A 19,330-nucleotide genomic window follows, 5' to 3' on the forward strand; every position below is an offset into this window, starting at 1 on the left:
CTTTAAGGTTTTTTTTTTTTTTTTTTTTTTTTTAAAGATTTTATTTATTTATTTGAGAGAGAGAATGAGAGATAGAGAGCATGAGAGGGGAGAGGGTCAGAGGGAGAAGCAGACCCCCCGCTGAGCAGGGAGCCCGATGTGGGACTCGATCCCGGGACTCCAGGATCATGACCTGAGCCGAAGGCAGTCGCTTAACCAACTGAGCCACCCAGGCGCCCTTCCATGAAGGTTTTAACAGTCCTTTCTTGCTCTGACTCCCAGCCAACTAGAAGTGACTAATCCGTTCCCTGAACTCGTCTTATTCCTCTTTGTTGTTAATGCTCAGATGGAAGGTACTGTGATTTTGTGTCCTCCATTGACTCAGATGGTCGTTGTGTGTTGAGTGAAATAAGTGAGTTAAGGCGGTAGCATTTTGGTTGTTCAGAAGCCAGATTCTCTTCCACATGCAAGCTAGTTGAAATGGAACTAGCTTAGAAAAAGTATAGTAAATACGGCAAGAATGGAAAAGTATCCTTTAAATAGTAAGACATTACTGAACCAGACTTTATTACATTGGAATAACAGAACATATATATAGACCCAGGGATTGTTAGCTACATACCAGCTATGCTAATATGTTTTTCTTTATTCCCTGATTTTTGGACTAGAAGTTTTCTTTAAAATAACAGAAGTACAGGCCTTAGTTTACTCAGTGTTTTGTTATTGTTATTGTTCTTTAAATTTGCTTTTCTTTTCCAGCTTTATTGACAGATAATTGGTATATAGCATTTAGAGCAGTTTAAGGTATACAGTGTGATGATTTAATACACTTTAATATTACAAAATGATTACCACGATAGGATTAATTAACACCTCTGTCATCTCACATAATTACCTTTGTGTGTGTGTGGTGAAACACTTAAGGTCTACTCTCAGCAAATTTCAAGTATACAATACAATATTGTTAACTATAGTCACCATGCTGTACAGTAGATCCCCAGAACTTACTCATATTACAATTGGGAGTTTGGCATCCCTTGACTGACCATACCATAATACCATAGAATCCAGTAATCCCACTTTTGGATATATAACCAATGGAAATGAAACCAGGATCTCAAAGAGATACCTGCACTCCCATATTCACTGATGCATTATTCACAGTAGTGAAGATAGGAAAACAACCTAATTGTCTGTTTGCAGATGGATGGATAAAGGAGATGTGGTACATACATATAATGGAATATTATTCAGCTGTGAAAAAGAAGGAAACCTGCCATTTGTGACAAACTGGGTAGACCTTGAGGGCATTCTACTTAGGAGTATTTTGTGTGTGTATGTGAATTACCTAGAGAGTTCATTCTATTTAGATTTTCTATTAGTAAAATTTTAAAAGTTCACTAAAAAACATAGTAAAGAAAATAATTTTCTTTTGATAATATATAAAATAGTTTTTAATTTTGTTTCCACCATATTATGTCCTTTACCTGTGTGAGGAAGATACTGCTGGCATCCAAGTTACCACTCTTTTTCATCTGCATCAAGAGAGCAGTTTGAATTTCTGCATTTGAGAAGGTTGGCAATCATCCAGATGAGTAGGCATATTCCTCTTCCCCACATTGGAACTCTTTTTAGTGAAAAGGCTAAACAGAAAAGAAATTGAAGGTACAGGTATCAGATGATGAGGAGGAACACTAGGATTTTATATATACATGGAGCAGATGGAACAAATCTAATAAGAGAGTTAATGAGGAGAACTTTTCCAGGACAGTTTTTTAAGTTTTGAAAGTTTTTTCTACTCACCCCGCCTTTACCTTTTACTTCTCTCCTATTTTCCTTTTCCCTGTTTTTTTTTTTTAATGACTTTATTTATTTGTCAGAAAGAGAGAGAGAGGGCACAAGCAGGGCGAGCGGCAGGCAGAGGGAGAAGCAGGCTCCCCGCCGACCAGGGAGGCCAGTGAGGGACTCGATCCCAGGACCCTGGGGTCATGACCTGAGCCGAAGGCAGACGCTTAACCGACTGAGCCACCCAGGTGTCCCTTTCATTTCCCTGTTGATGGATAGCACTTTAGAGCTAAAAATGCTGTATGTTGTGTACCAGTAAACCTGAACTTTATGCACTTCCATCAGGCACCGGGGATAAAGGGCTTATTGATAGAGGATCTAATAAAGGCCTATTTAACATTTATGTGGGATTGACAGTCCATAAGTATTATGGATACCTAAGTGTTGACAACCCTTGTACCTAAGCCCAAAATTGAAAGGGGAGAGGCAGAAAAAACCAAGGGGCAGGTCATAGCACTAAGGCTAGCTGTAAGCATCATTGCATTCTTTTGATTACCATAGCTGTGTATGGCTGGATTGCCCTCTGCCCACTGCAGGATGAGAATAGTAACTGTTTTAGCAATTAGATTATTTTAAACCTAACCTAAATCTAGATTGGAGGGAGGAATATCGAAAGGGAGTACAAAAGGTCTTTTATCTCAATCCATGTTGAAGTAGTAATTAACTACCTTCCACTTAGTATTGGGGAGGAAGAGAATATCATCTAAGTCACTGGTTGTTCAGAGTTGTTGTGCTAAGGAGAATCATTTTGATTGGCACCACTAAGCCCTTTTCCCCATTTATCCATCCAGAGGATATTGGAGACCTTGCTTCTCTCTTAATGATGTAAATGATTTGAAAGAAACAGTTGAACAGGCAAACCAAATACAAACAGTAACAAATACTTTATCAGAGACTCAACCAAAGTCCTTCTCAAACCATTCTAGTAGAGCTAAAAAGACTTTTAATCCCCATTATGTTAACATACCTCCTTGCCTTTCTGTACCTTAATTTCCTGGCAGAGATGACATGTGCAGAAACATTAATAAATATCTAATTGCATTTTTAGTGAAGCATACACAAATCATCCAAAAGTGTTGTTGTTAAGCCATTAGCAGATTTATCTTCTCTCATAATTTCATCTCCAAATATGTGGGCAAATTTTCCCAGTTCAATGGTTTGAGGTTGATGTTTTCCTCCACCATGACAATACCTTGGAACCGTATTCTTCCTGACAAGAAAATCTAACAAAATAAAGCCAATTTTCTTGAGTTTACTGGGGCTTTAGTAATTGGACATCTGTGAGATTGATCTTTGAATTATCATTTCATGGTTTTTTCATTACTGTTGGAAGGTGTGTGATTGCACATTAAATTTTTTTATTTGTTTAGAATAGATAGTACATTCACAAGGTTTAACTCCCAAAGTCAAAGAATGTATGGGAAAAAGTTTTCTTTTCCTTGTTCCACATCTACCCTTTGCTCCTTCTGTACCAGCAAGCACTGTTCTTAGTTTCCTGTGTTGCCTGACAAATATTATTGATGCATTTGTAAGAAAATATGAATGCATAACTTTTTTCCCTTTTTATGCAATTAATAGCATATATATACACATACATACATAGTATTTATATCAGTCAGGGTTCAACTGAGGAAGCAGAACCACATAAGTATTGTGGAATAAAAGATTTATTATAGGACTGAGACCTTGTACAATTGTAGATGAAGCCGAAGAAGTAAGAGTGGATTCTGAGGAAGATGGCGGTAGAGGAGGAGGACCCTCGGCTCACCTCCTCCCATGAACACAACTAGATAACTATCAAATCATCCAAAATACCCCAGAAATCAACCTAAAGACTGACATTACAAACTCCACAACTAAAGGGAGAGAAGAGTGGGGCGCCTGGGTGGCTCAGTCATTTAAGTGTCTGACTTTGGCTCAGGTCTTAATCCCAGGGACCTGGGATCAAGCCCCACATTGGGCTCCCTGCTGAGTAGGAGAGTCTTCTTCTCCCTTTCTCTCTGCCCCTACCCCTGCTTGTACTTGCACTCTCTCTCTCACTCTCTCTTTCAAATAAATAAATAAAATCTTAAAAAAAAAAAAAAAACGGGAGAGAAGAGGCTACATCGAAGAGGGAGCAGGAGACATAACTGGCTTTTGTAACACAGAGAAGCAGGCAGAGACTAAGACAAAATGAGAAGACAGAGGAATTTATACCAAATGAAAGAACAAGATAATGCTGCAGCTGGAGATCTAAGCAAAACATATAAGTAACACACCTAATGGAGTATTTAAAGCAGTGATCATAAGGATACTCACTGGGCTTGAGAAAAGAATGGAAGACATCATTGAGAACCTTACTACCAAGATAAAAGAGTTAAAAAGGAATCAGACAGGGGCGCCTGGGTGGCTCAGTACGTTAAGCATCTGCCTTCAGCTCAGGTCATGATCCCAGGATCCTGGGATTGAGCCCTGCATCAGGCTCCCTGCTCAGCAGGGAGTCTGCTTCGACTTCTCCCTCTGCCCCTCCCCCTCCTCATGCTCTTTCTCCCCCTCACACTCTCTCTCTCTTAAATAAATAAATAAATCTTTAAAAAGGAATCAGATATGAAGAGTGCAATATACCAGATTAGAAACAGGCTTGATGCAATGAACAGCAGGCTGGAAGAGGCAGAGGAGCAAATTAATTACCTAGAAGACAGTAATGGAAAGCAATGGAGCTGAACGAGAGAGAATAGATTTAGGGAACTCAATAACTCCATCAAACATAATAATACATAAGTATTATAGAAGCCCCTGGAAGAAGAAGAGAGAGAAAAGGGGGGCAGAAAATGTATTTGAAGAAATAATAGCTGAAAATTTCCTTAGTCTGGGGAAGGAAACAGACATCCAGATCCAGGAGGCACCATAAAACTCCCATCGAAATCAACAAAAGCAGATCCACACCGAGACATACTGTAATTAAATTTGCAAAACTTAATGATAAAAAATTCTTAAAATGGCAAAAGAAGTCAGTAACTTACAAGGGAAAACCCATAAGGCTAGCAGGAGATTTTTCAACAGAAACTTCGCAAGCCAGAAGGGATAGGCATGATATATTCCAAGTGCTGAATGGGAAAAATCTTCAGCCAACCATACTCTATCCAGCAAGGCTATCATTCAGAATAGAAGGAGAGGTAAAGAGTTTCCAGACAAGTTAAATGAATTCATGACCACCAAACCAGCCCTACAAGAAATACTAAAGTGGAACGGGGAGACCAAAAGTGACAGAATAAAAGGCAGAAAACACAAAAGCAGTAAAGAAGTATTTTCATAAAAAAGTCCAGCAACTCACCAAAAAAAAGATATGAAATGGAATAACATATACTTAAAACATCGGGAGGGGAGGAGAAAAGAATGGGTTCAAACTTAAATGACCACCAACTTAATATAGACTGCTGTATGCAGAAAAGGTTATATACAAACCTAATAGTAGCCATATATCAAAAACCACTAATAAACATGCAAAGAATAAAGAGAAAGAAATCCAAATATATCAGTAAAGAAAATCAGCAACACACAAAAGAGAGAAAGACAAGAAAGGATCTAGAAACTTATTGATGGACCTTTATGTAGTTTTCATCTTTTGCTATAGTATATACTGTAGTGTTGAATAGTCTTGAATATGTGTCACTTAGGAAGTCTATGAGTATATATGTAAGAAAAATACCTGGAAGTGGAAGACTGTGTCAAAGGGTATGTGGATCAAAAATTTAAATTTTGAAGAAGAAAAATATTAAAAGTACTGAAAGACAATCTAAAGAGAAATATTTTTATAACCTTGGATTGAGAAAGAACTTTCTAACTATAACATAAAACCCAGAAGCCATAAAAGAAAAGATTGATATAAAAAATAATGTTCTACACAGCAGAACCTGTAATACAAATACTAATTTTTTAAACTAACAAGTTTTCAATGAACAATATTCTAATAGAGACTTACTTTTTTTGTAAAACAAATTCCAAGCCTGATTTCCAATTTTATAGATTTTCAGGTTATGATTATCTGTACTTGCTTGGTCATTAACATGTCCATGCTTCATTAGGAAAAAGAAGAGAAGAGATTCTGTTTAGTTTTGCTTACTTGCTTCCTTTCCTCTCTACTTCCTCCCCTACCTCCCTCCTTCCTTCCTTCCCTTCCTTCCTTGGACTTCTAAGCAAATACAGTAATTACAGTTTTGAAAGTTAAAATGGGGGCGCCTGGGTGGCTCAAGTCAGTTAAGCATCTGACTCTTGGTTTCAGCTTAGGTTGTGATCTTGGGGTTGTGGGATCAAGCCCCCCATTGTGCTCCATGTTCAGCGTGGAGTCTGCTTGAGATTTTCTCTCTCCCTCTGTCCCTCCCCCCATTCCCCTGCTCAAATAAATAAATCTTTTAAAAAATAAAATGGAAAAAGAAAACATACAATAGGAAAGTCATTGGATTACCAGATGATCTTTGTCCATTTCCTACTAGCTATGCAACTTTGTGAATATTATTATGAGACCTCCTTAAAGAGAGCAACCGCCTCATATTTAATTTTTTTTGTTGTTTTTTCAGGTTACAACTTTTTTATTGTTATGTTAATCACCATACATTACATCATTAGTTTTTCTCATATTTAATTTTTTTTCCCTCTGTAGTGACTAGATCAGTACTTAGTACAAAAACATTTGTTAATCTTATCTCTAGGATTCAAATTCCTCATTTATAAATTTTGGCTGCCAAGTTTACTCATGCTGTTATTGTGAGGATAACATGATATAAATAATATATGTGTAGAGAGTTTGTTAGCCACAGATAATTGATAAGGAATTGTCTTTTTGAAAGGGGATTAAACTTTCAGGAGAAATACTGTTATTGATCTAGTAGCAACATTATGACTCAGTTCCTGTCATGGGGTCAGGAGACATGGACTCTACCACCTCACTGTGACATTCCAAATAAGCTATGCCTTCTAGAGTGCAGCTTCCTCTTCTGGTAACTTTGGAAAGTGTAAAGCCATATGCAAATGTGAGCTACACCTTCAGTACAAAGAAGGCCCTGTTGACATAGATGACTTTTAGAACTCAAAGTGTTCTTTTGTCTGTTCCCATTAACTCAGCACACATTTGCTGAAGTGTGCAAGATACTGTGCTAGGTGCTATATCCCATTTTACTATATCAGCTCTTCTCTAATGCAATTGGCTGCCCTTACTTGAATTTTTCATTGATTGAATTTCTGTGATAACTGTACTAAAGGACATCCTTGAAAAAAGTTTAAACACATGGCTAATTAGGACTATGGCTTATTTTAATTTAGATGAGTGACCTTATGCTGTACATAACAAAATGTCACATTTAAGGCTAATAAGATTTTAAAACAAAAATTTTCTTTTTTAGTGTTTTTTCTTTTTATTCTTTGACAGCTGAGATCAGCTGATTTTTTTTTTAAGATTTTATTTATTCATTTGAGAGAGAGAGAGAGTGAGAGCATGAGCAGGGAGGAGAGGGAGAATCAGGCTCCCCACTGAGCAGTGAGCCCGACATGGGGCTCAATCCCAGGACCCTGGGATCATGACCTGAGCTGAAGGCAGACGCTTAACTGACTGAGCCACCCAGGTGCCCCAGAGCTGATTTTTTACTAGATTTTCAAAACGTAATTTTTAGATCTCTGGAAACACACGCTACTCACAGAAGAAGATATTGAATCAAAGAATTTAATCTTTTACCCTTTCAATCAGTCTCTTAACTTAATGCCCTCTCAAACATGATATTGAGGCCTAAACAGCTATATTCTGTGTCTTTTCCCAACAGGGATAAATAGAAGTTGGTATGCTAAGGGGAAGGTGTATGGGAGCGTAAGAGTTTTAGGATAATTGTATTTTTCTTTATACCTTTGTATTTGCAAATTTGATATACTGTGTATTTTTTTCTGTGTTAAACAGGAAAACAATCACCAATTAAAATGGCAGGACCACAGATAAATTATAGATAAGCATTTTGATAAGCTTGATAATCGGATTGATTCTAAACCTCTCTACTAGTTTTTAACCTATTGCCTAAATTTTTTTGTTTTTATCTAATGAAGATTATTGTTATTTGTAACCTTATTTGTAGCATTTTGACTTCGAAGCATATAACAGTAGATGTTGGCTTCAAAATTTTCAAGTTGCCTAAATATGAATTGACTTTCTAGGATTTGTAGATACCTCTTTTTTGAAAAGGAACTATCACTTTCCTTCAGTAGAACACTGATGGTGGGGTCCCGTGGCAAATGCATCTATCTTGTTTTTATTGTTGTCTAATAACCCTGGGAATAGTAATGCTCTATCTAAGGCAAACTTTTAAAATATGTAACCCCTTTTTTTCAGACCTCTTAAGCAATGAAAACGCAGCAACCCTGAATGATGTAAAGACACTCGTCCAGCAGCTGTACACCACACTGTGCATCGAGCAGCACCAGTTAAACAAGGAAAGGGAGCTTATTGAAAGATTAGAGGATCTCAAAGAGCAACTGGCTCCCCTGGAAAAGGTGCCGATTCAAATCTCAGACTTTCCTCTTCGACAGTAATTTTCTAGAGCATATATGTTTGCGTCTCCCCCCCCCCCATCTTTTTTGGTAATTGAGTTGTGTCAGTCAAACTAGTCCTTTAGTTTTGGGGTCTGAACCATAAAAAAAGTCCAATTAAAGCTAAGAAAAAACTTAAAAAGGAATAGTTTTGAGTCTTCATAATGGGCATAGAACTTTGAGCTCTAAATGTCTGCCCTTACCAGATTTACCACCTTTGCAACAAAAATTGAAATAATTACTGATTGAGAAAAGTTATGTGTGTAGTAGATAATGATTTTGGCCAAGTTAAGAATCAATATTATATGGAATATTATGCAGCTGTTAAAAATGATTATATAGACCTAATATGCAATAGAAGAATATTATTATATTTTATGCAAAGTAAATTATAAAATAGTGTGCATATGTGCATACTATGATCTAATTTTTAAATGTGGTGTGCATATAGCTATGCATATTTATATATATGTATATGTAAACCACAGGAAAAATGTCAGAAGAAATATATTCCAAAATGCTAATGGAGTGGTAGGATGATGATTGATTTTCTTCTTCACATTTTTCCAGATGTTTTATAGTAAATGTGTCATTCTTATTTTTTAATGATGATGCAAATATTTTCATTGTAAGGAATTAGACTATCAGAGGTTAAGAAAGGGAACAAATACTCTTCATATTGTGCTTTTTCTCATTTCCTTAAAAATAATGAACTTGTATCTCAAGGTTGTTCTCATTAAGTTTAAGACCATTAGAAATGTGATAAACTTGAACTGTTGTGAAGGAGAGTGAGATTTAAATTTGGTATTTTCAAGATGTAAAAAAGCATTTTTTTAATGTACCAGCTATAACAAAATAATTGTTATCTTTTATTGAATACTTACTGTGTGCTGGGAATTGTGCAAGTATTTTACCTGTATCCATTATTTAGTCCTCAGAATAACTCTGTAGTGACACTGACGACGATACACGGCTCAGGGCCTGAACACAGCTGTTCTGAATCCAGAGTCCATGCTCTGACTCACTGTACTGTCTGCCCTCTGGCAGACCCCTTGAGTAAACAATGATGATAGATTACATCTTGTATACTACAGTTAAGAGAACACTGGCATGTTTTCATATCCCTCCCTCAAAAAAGATAATTGTGTAGTTGGATGAAGAGTTGTTGACACTGACTTACTCCTGTAGTTTCACCATATTTTCATCTACTTCTAGGGTGAAACATAAAACACAAGTGTCCTAAGAAAAGTGTTACTCCTATGAAATATTCAGTGAAAACTACAGACAAGCTACGTTTACTAGAATGGAGACTAACATGTCTTGATTATGAGCCCTATTTCTTCCATGAACGTAAAACAGTTTAAATTTAAAATTGGTTCTCTGTCAAAATGCCATATTGTTGATTGATTATGTGTGCCCTGTAGGTACGAATTGAGATTAGCAGAAAAGCTGAGAAGAGGACCACTTTGGTGCTATGGGGTGGACTTGCCTACATGGCCACACAGTTTGGCATTTTGGCCCGGCTTACCTGGTGGGAATATTCCTGGGACATCATGGAGCCAGTCACCTACTTTATCACTTATGGAAGTGCCATGGCAATGTATGCATATTTTGTAATGACACGCCAGGTAAGAATTCCTCTTCTAGAAACTTTTAATGAGATGCTAATGAAGTTTTGGTTGTCAAAGTAGTTCTCTTTTCTGTTGTATTCTTTCTAAGGCCAGTTCCCTTTAAGTACCCATTTGTCCTACACACACACACACACACACACACACACTCGTATGCACACGTGCACATGGCATGCTAATTGTGTATTAGGCCCTATTCTAGGTGTTAAAGGTAGGGAGGTAGATCAGGGTTCCTGACCTCATGAACCTCACAGACTATAAAGTGAGCCATATAAACCATTAAATTCAGAAAAAAAAATATTTTACATTAAGTTACAGAATAAGAGGGCAAAGGGAGAAGAATGATCTGCTTCAGGATAGCTTGTTCAACCAAGTTGGCTTGGCTTTTTATGTACTATGTAATTAATTTAACAGTTGGATAGGGTAGTCTCAAGCTTTTTGTTTTTATTGAATTCTTGGAATGGAAAGTTGGTGATAACTAATCAAATAGTTAAACTCAACTCTGGGCTATTTCTAAGTATGCTTAGAGTATAGGTAGGCTTCTTTGTTACTGTTTTTGCTTCATGGAAGAGAGATGAAAATTATAGTGATTAGATAATAAATAGAGTGATTAGTAATATTAGATAATAAATAAAGTGATTAGATAATCACTTTATATGCCTGGCCTGTTCTCTAGCAGCCAAGACTCATTTACTAAATATCACTATCTGGAACTAATTTTTGTTGCCAGTGTTACTTTTAAAGTAGCTTGAAAATCCCTGTGTCACTTTAAAAAGTAAGAAGGATTTATTATCACTTATTATTATCTGTATGATACCAACACAGATCCAACTTCCCTTGATAAAAAACATTTGCAGTAAGTGAGACATGAGAACCTTTTTCTTTTTTCTTAGGTATCAAAAGAAAGCTGAGAATTGCTTCTCTTATATTTTTATATGGCTGCGATTGACATAGGCATTTTGTTTCTGTTGTTGTTAGACCACTGGTCATGGCCTATTTATGTGTGAGAAAATGAAAGCCCAAGAATGGTATTTAACCTTCCTGGGCCTCCCAAACTTGTCTAGGAGAGAAGAGAGACAATAAACTGTTCATGTCCTGCCATTGTTTGCCCAGAGTATCCACCTAGTCCCATGTCTGGCTCATGCTCAACAGAACTGAACAACCAGATGAGTCATGTCTAATCACAGCTCTGGACATGGCTTTGCTGTCTGTCTGTCTTTGTTTCTTTCCTTCTCTCTCCTCTCTTCCCTGTTCCTGTCCCTTATATACACACCCCTTTAATAGGTTCTTTTTATCTATTGATTGAAGTCCAAACTCCTTAGCCTGATATTCATAGCTGGTTGCTCTCTGTCTTCTCCACAGGTCTGTCAGTTCCCTACAGTATACTTACTATGTGTTCTAAACAAATCAAATTGTATTCTTTATTCCCCCAAATGCCCTGAGTTTTCTACCACTTCAATCCTAACTTCCCATCATTCTATCAACTGGGAGAGTTCTCCCTGTTGATCTCTACCTGTTATATTTCAAGGTTTCTTAAATGCTTATCTTTCATGAACCTTTGGCCAGTTCCCTACAGCCAACTTAGAACTCTCCTTCTGAATTCCTGTAGCACATTGTGCCTCTGGTTTCACTCACCCTATGCTATCTTGTATTATAATTATTCACATATAATGTCTTCACCCTTCTACTAGACTGTAATGTCTTAGGAAGTGAGACATTCAGGTTTTTTTTTTCAATTTTTATTTCCCTTTAGCTACTATTAATCCATTATTGTCATCATCAGTAACTCAATATTCACTTCTGCTTCTTATATGACATACTAGGCATCAGACCAATCCTCCCATTAGGAAAAGTTAGAATAGTTAGATAAAACATTAAATACATTTGCCTATAAACACTAGATAACTTATAAGATAGCAAAAATTACCATGCAAGGACCTGAAGAAGAAGAATTCCAGGAAGGTGAACCTGGTGTCAGGTATGCTTATTCCTCTGGGGATTTATGCTGACTAAGCAGGGTAAGATGGAGAGACTAAGAAGCTGAGCCATACTTGATGATCTAGGACCAAAACCATAGAGATTGCGTTGGTTTGGAACCTCTAATGGCTACCATTGTAGAATAAGGATGAACTTGTTGTAGGTTCTCTCTGAACTATAGCCCAACTTCATTCATCTCAATTCCATAAATTAGACTAAGGTATTCCTAAAATAGTGGTAATCCCACACTGCTAGTGCTCATAGATGCCAGGCAGAAGCAAACATAAATTATCCCTGGAGGAGAAGGCAAGAAAAAAATGTAAAGATTGGAAAGAAAGAAAACTGATGTTATTCAAAGATTTTTGTACATAAAAAAATACAAAAACATGTATATATATTTGGTTAGAATCCATAAGTAAGTTTCATAGGGTTACTGGATACAAGGTCAATATACATAAATCAATTGCCAACAACAAAAAATTATAAATGAGACTTTAAAAGATGCAACTTAAAATGACTTTTAAATATATCTAGAAGTAAATTGTGCAAAAGATGTGCAGGACCTCTATGCAGAAAAACATAAAATTAAAGGAAACTTCTAAGCATGTTCATGGACTAGAAAGATAAATACTGAAACATGTCAGTTGTATACAAATTGATCTGTTTGATTCAGTGCAATCCCAGTCAAGATTCCAACAATTTTGGGGATGGGGCGGGGAAGAGATTTGAATAAGCTGCTTCTAGAATTTCAATGAAAATGTAAAAGATTTGGAAGGATATGGATACAGGATATGGAAGACTATAGCTTTATTTATGAAACTACAATAATTGAGACAGTGGCACAAAGACAGTCCAATGGAATAGATGAGAGAATGTAGAAACAGACCTGGTATAAATGAACTTTTGATTTTAAAAAGATAGCGCTGCAAATAAAGAAGAGTCTTTTTCTACGAATGGTGCTGGGACAGTTGAATATCCATATAAAAAAAATGAAACAACCCCTTCCTTACACATCCTTAATTAACAAAAATTAATTCCAGATGGATTATAGATCTAAATATGAAAGGTTACACAATAAAGCTTCTGGAAGAGGGGCACCTGGCTGGCTCAGTTGGTAGAGCATACAGCTCTTGATCTCAGGGTTGTAAGTTCAAGCACCATGTTGGGTGTGGAGATTACTTAAAAATAAAATCTTTTTAAAAAATAAAATAGGGATGCCTGGGTGGCTCATTCGGTTAAGCTTCTGCCTTCAGCTCAGGTCATGATCCCAGGGTCCCAGGATTGAGTCCCACATCGGGCTCCCTGCTTGGTGGAGAGCCTGCTTCTCCCTCTCCTTCTGCTGCTCCCCCTGCTTGTGCTCTCTCTCTCTTTCTCTCTGATAAATAAATAAAATATTTATTTAAAAAAATAATAAAAAATAAAATAAAGCTTCTGGAAGATAATATAGGAAAATATGTCAGTTACTGTGGAATAGGGAATGATTTCTTACCCAGATTGAAAAGTGCTAACCATGAAGAGTAAGAATGATAAATTTGAGTATATTAAAATTAAGAACTTCTGAGGGCACCTGGGTGGCTCAGTCGGTTAAGTGTCTGCCTTTGGCTCTGTCATGATCTCTGGGTCCTGGGATCGAGCCAGCAGCATTGAGCTTTCTGCTCAGCAGGGAGTCTGCTTTTCTCTTTCTGTCCCTCTGCCCCTCCCCACTGCTCATTCTCTCTCAAATAAATAAATAAAATCTTTTAAGAAAATTAAGAATTTCTGTTTATTAAAGAACACCATTAAAAGGGCAAGCAGCCTGGGAGGAGATATTTGTAGTACATATACCCAACAAAGGATCCATAACCAGAATATATTAACAAAGCCTGTAAATCAGTAAGAAAAAAACCAGACAACCCAATAGAAAAAGATGGCAGGAGATTTGAATAAGCACATCTAAAAAAGGAAATTCAGATGGCTAATAATACATGAAACAAAAAGGCCTCAGCCTCATGAGTGATCAGGAAAATGCTATAGATCTCCAAGAGACATGAAAACATGTTCACACAAAACCTGTACAGGAATATTCATAGCGGCATTATTCATAATAGCCATAAATGTGGAAACAACCCAAATGTCTATCAGTTTATTAATGGATAAATAAAATGTAGCATATCCATTCAATGGAATATTACTTGGCAACAAAGAGAAATGAAGTACCAATACATGCTACAAATGGATAAACCTTGAAAGAAGGCAGCCACAAAAGGCCACAAAAGATTCCATTTATATGAAATGTCCAGAAAAGGCAAATCCATAGAGATATAAAGTAGATTAATAGTTGCCTGGAGGGTGCCTGGGTGGCTCAGTTGGTTAAGCGACTGCCTTCGGCTCAGGTCATGATCCTGGAGTCCCGGGATCGAGTCCCACATCGGGCTCCCTGCTCAGCGGGGAGTCTGCTTCTCCCTCTCCCGCTCCCCCCTCTTGTGCTCGCTCTCTCTCTCAAATAAATAAATAAATAAAATCTTAAAAAAAAAAAAAATAGTTGCCTGGAATTGGAGATGTTGAGGGATATGGGAAGTGACTATTAGAGTACAGGATTTCTTTGGGGGATGATGAAAATGGTCTAAAATTTATTGTAGTGATGGTTGTGCAACTTCATGAATACCCTAAAAACCATTGAACATTATGCTTTAAATGGGTGAATTGTATGATATGTGATTTATGTCTCAGTACAGCTGTTTTTGAAAAATGAGGTAGTACTTCTGCACACACACCAGAATGGCTAACATTTTTTTTTTTTTTTAAACTGGCAATACCCAGCATTGGCAAGGATATGGAATAATGGCAACTCTCATATCCTGCTGATGGGAGTATAATTGGTATCACCATTTTGGAAGCCTGTTTCATATCCCTTCCTAATTTGAACACAGGCATACCTTATGATCTAGGATCTCCATTCATAGATATATATCCAACAGAAGAGATAAGCCCAAAAATGTTCTTGGCAGCATTATTTATAATAGCAAAGCCTGGAAACAACCCAAAAGTCTATCAATAGTAAAATGGATAAATGAATTTTGATGTAGGCATACAATAGAATATAACATAGCAATGGAGATGAATGGACTACAAAAGTATGACTATCACAAACATATTGAGCGAAAGTAGCCATACATGATACTTACTGTCTGACTTCATTTTTATAAAATTAAAAAAACAGGTAAAATTAAGCTAAAATTAGAGTTCAAGGGGATTCATGCTTAAGTAGGAAAGCTGTAAAGAAAGTAAGAAAATAATTACAATAAAAGGCAAGACAGTGATGAGTTTTGGGAGTAAGGAAAGCTTACTAATAGAGAAGAGGCAGGAGGATGCCTTCCAGGTTGTTGGCAATGTTAGATTTTCTTTATCTGGTGATGATTAACTTATTCATTATGTGATGATTCATTGTAATGTACATTTTTGTTTTATGTACTCTTACATGTGTGTTTCACAATAAAAAATGTTTAAGAAATATTTAACGCAGCACATTTGTCAGTATATATCTTTATATGTGTGCATGTATATTGAACCTAATCAACAGTTAGTGCTCATTTTGTAAAGCTAGTATTCTAAGGACTAATAATTTAATTTCTCCTTTAATTTGTAGGAATATGTTTATCCAGAAGCCAGAGATAGACAATACTTATTATTTTTCCATAAAGGAGCCAAGAAGTCACGTTTTGACCTAGAGAAATATAATCAACTCAAGGATGCAATTGCTCAGGTAAGTGTTCCAAAAATAAAAATAAATTCCAGCTCCATTTTGTATGGTATTGGTATAATAATAATAATAATAATATATTACCATTACTATAGTAATATGTTACTATATTACTATTACTAATAATGTATTACTATTATCCATAACTATAGTGCTTCAATGGGTAAACTCTGAAAGAATGATCACACCCTCTTCTTCCTATATTAATTATTCCTCAGATAATAAGAATGTCTATTTTAGCATGGACACCTCTCTGGAAAGTTTTAGAACACAAGCAGGTGAAAAGATGATGGGTCCTGTCTATCCTATTAACAGTAGCATATTGAAATTTGTAGAGCTATTTTTACTTTTTTCTTTTTGTTTCTTTAAAGTTGTCTATTTTTACTTTTCTCTCTTTTTAAAATCTTTTTACAATTTCCAAAGATTTCCCACCTAAAATGTGTGATACCAGTGGGGCAAAAATAAACTCCAGGTAAGAGAGACTACTGCAAATGTTTGCCAGGCACAAGTCAGAGTTTATTGAACTAGAAGATGCTGTTTTTAAAAAGATTGATACATTTTATTTTTCATAATAGTTACCTCTTTCAAATTTCTGCAGGTGCCTCCTTCTGATATCTTTAATTTTGCTGAATAAATCTTTATTCCTCTTCTCTGCAGTCTTACATGATTTTAGAGATTTTTAAAAAATCTCTAGAAGCTTTTCTATCCTCTTTAATGTTTGATGGCTCTTCTCTGTCTCTTATTGGTACCAAGAGGTTGTACTTTGAATAGGCTTAGTCTGTCTTCCTGCCTTGGCCTAAGTTGACTCGTGTCTTCTTGTTGCTCTGTGTGGTGGTTCTCAACTGGAGGGAACGCATCAAATCATCCCTGGCGCTATTAAAAATACAGATGCTTCAGCCCCACCCTAAGCCTAACAATCCAGCTCCATAGGGGTGAGGTCCCAGCCCGTGTGAGTTTTGAAAGTGCTGCAGTTGACAGCACATCCCTGTTTTTAAAATCACTAAGCGAAAAACTTAAACAACTACTGGAGGAATAACTAAAGGTTTGAGAACCGCCGTCAGGGTGCATCACGTGCTCCCCAGGTTCTTGAGCCTCTGAGTCCTGCCGTGTTGACAGCACAGCCTTTTCTGGAGGCTCTGTTGACAGCTGAAGCTGCCAGGACAGACTTCCATTCTGGTCTCCCTTTGTTGTCCTGGGCCTTTAAAGCCCTTTGCTTCTGAGGCACTCTTATTTTGAGAGTAATTGAGATGATTTCTGTGATTCATAGTGATGCAGAAAAGACAATTTCCTTTTCTCAGGAGATAATAATATCATCGAAAGCTTCACTAGCCAATTTTTCTCACCTTTTGTTTCTATTTTAGGCAGAAATGGACCTTAAGAGACTGAGAGACCCATTACAAGTACATCTGCCCCTTCGACAAATTGGTGAAAAAGATTGATCTGCAAAGAGCCTCTGAATCCTGGCAGAAAGAACACCTGTTTATAACTCTTGCCTTTTTAATTAAAGCATTGCAGGTGGAAGCTGGGAGCCAAGTCAGGGTAGAGGGTTTTTACCTTTAAAAAACAAAAACAAAAAGGATCTTAGGGAAGAAGGGAATATTAAAATCTAAGGATCAGGCTTTGTGGAATATAAGCTCAAAGGGCTTAGTGAATATTGTCTTAATCAAGCATCTTAGTTTCTGGATGAAAATGATGCATTATGTAGTTGAGAGATTCATAAAGAGACAAGGATGCTGGGGGTGTTCCTTTCTTGCATCTTCTTGCAGGGTCAGCAAAACAGTAACACACCAGCACCCCACTCAGCTCTATTTTTTTTTTAATTTAACTTTTCTTATTTTTGACATAGGAGTAAATAAATCTACCGGAAAAGCAAATCCTCAAGATGTGTGGGTGGCAAACAGAGTCTGAGTCCATGCCATTAGCATTTATTTTAAATTGGACCCAGTCTCTGCAAAGTGACCAGGAATCTCTCCTCTTTATGCCCCTTTTCTAACTACCCACTCCTGTTGGTTACGCTAATTTTATCCGTATGAGAGTTGGAACCAACTTACGACTGTTTGATAATTGACACTTTGGATTATCCCGTAATACCTTCTTCAATGTCTGTATATTCCAGTGCTCTGGATCAGTATCTAGGAATCATTGGCAACACTGCATGAGGTTGTTTTGTTTTGTTTTGTTTTTTACTAATTAATCTTTAAGAGGAGGCAGAATTTCCCTCCTTTATTTAACTATCCCATTGATATTCCCCTCTCCCTCCATAACTGAAATCAGAGGGGGAGGGGGGTGTTCAGCTGTATTACCAAATCAGGAAGATGTAAGGTTTACAAATTGGCTAAAAATCATGGCTCTCTAGCCATTTCAAACCAGAATAATTTCATTGCTGTTAATCTGCTTGTGTGACAGCATTCCAGCCCACCCAGATGGCGCTGCCTTGTCTGGAGACTTTATCTTGAAGGACACACACTTCCACACTGTTTGTGAGCCCTACCACCTCCACGACTTCAGTAGTTGTAAATCAAGTGTGTGGATCTCAAAGGGTGCAATTTATCTTTATACAGGAATACATTTCTATGGCTTCCTTCAACCTACCCTCTTCACCCTATTTTTTCTTATCTTAAATTGAGAGAAGGAAGAATTAATCTTATACTCTATCAAAATATTTTCTACCATATTTCCAGATGACATCTGCACTTGAAGAGTCAAAGGAATCCGTGTCTAATATCCTGTTTTTAACTACTGTGGGGGCAGGATGGAAAGGATGATGAGGCTTGCCACACAGCTGATTGGCTTTTTCTTTCACATGATTTGCCCCTCCTCATTGTGGCAGGGAGGTTATTTCTCATTTTCTTCCTCTTTGGGGGATCATTGTGTATGAAAAGAAACACTTGCGATGACAAACCCAGATTCCAGGTGCCTTGCAGAGGTTGAAGGCCCTCCAGGACCGCCACTGCTCTGCTCCTGCCACCACCCCTTCCACTGGCATGACGGAACGAAAGGATGCATGTCTCCCCTTCCTTCCAGGCCCCCCAGTTGTTCAACCCCTTCCCTCATTTATTTTTCTTAAGTTATGTGAATTATTTTTAAATCATCTGTCCTGTTTGTGTGCAGGGTTTTGAAGAAGAAACAGCACAGTGCAATGAGCAAATTCTTTCAGGGTGTGTGGGAGGCAAGGGAGGGAAATGTGGAGGAAAGTCCTTTAAACAAATAGCAAAATATTGAACATGTGTAAAATCCTGTATCATTTATGAAATATGTATAAAAAGCAATGTACCTTCTGGAACAATAAATACTTATTCAATTTTTGAACTACAGCATCTGATTCTTTAAAGCAAAACCAAAAACAACAACAACCACGCAACAAAACTTATTTTCCTGTGATTCTAGTGGAAAACTGTTTACTTCTAAAATTAATTCTTATAAAAATACCATTTTGAAATTAAATTTGGTTCCTAGAGCCTGTATTTTTAAACAGGCATTTAAAAAAAAAAAGATTTTATTTATTTATTTGGCAGAGAGAGAGAGCACAAGCAGGGGGAGCGGCAGCCCTTCGCTCCCTGCTCAGCGGGGAGCCTGCTCCTCCCTCTGCCTGCCACCCTCCCTGCTTGTGCTCGCT

The 19,330-nt window shown here is 37.1% G+C and overlaps 1 protein-coding gene across 1 annotated transcript in view; it reads left to right on the forward strand.

Annotated features, from left to right (window-relative positions):
- The window catches only part of MCU (mitochondrial calcium uniporter), a 203,316-nt gene extending 184,279 nt beyond the window's left edge, over positions 1–19,037 (forward strand). Inside the window, exons 5-8 of the mRNA XM_044916493.1 lie at positions 8,174–8,334; positions 9,795–9,998; positions 15,601–15,717; positions 17,076–19,037. Coding sequence (XP_044772428.1) covers positions 8,174–8,334; positions 9,795–9,998; positions 15,601–15,717; positions 17,076–17,153 — 560 coding nt within the window. The 3' untranslated portion in view covers positions 17,154–19,037. The remainder of the gene's footprint in view (positions 1–8,173; positions 8,335–9,794; positions 9,999–15,600; positions 15,718–17,075) is intronic.
- The last annotated feature ends 293 nt before the right edge of the window (positions 19,038–19,330 follow it).

The sequence above is a fragment of the Neomonachus schauinslandi genome, chromosome 6 (assembly GCF_002201575.2).
Source record: "Neomonachus schauinslandi chromosome 6, ASM220157v2, whole genome shotgun sequence".
NCBI lineage: Eukaryota > Metazoa > Chordata > Mammalia > Carnivora > Phocidae > Neomonachus > Neomonachus schauinslandi.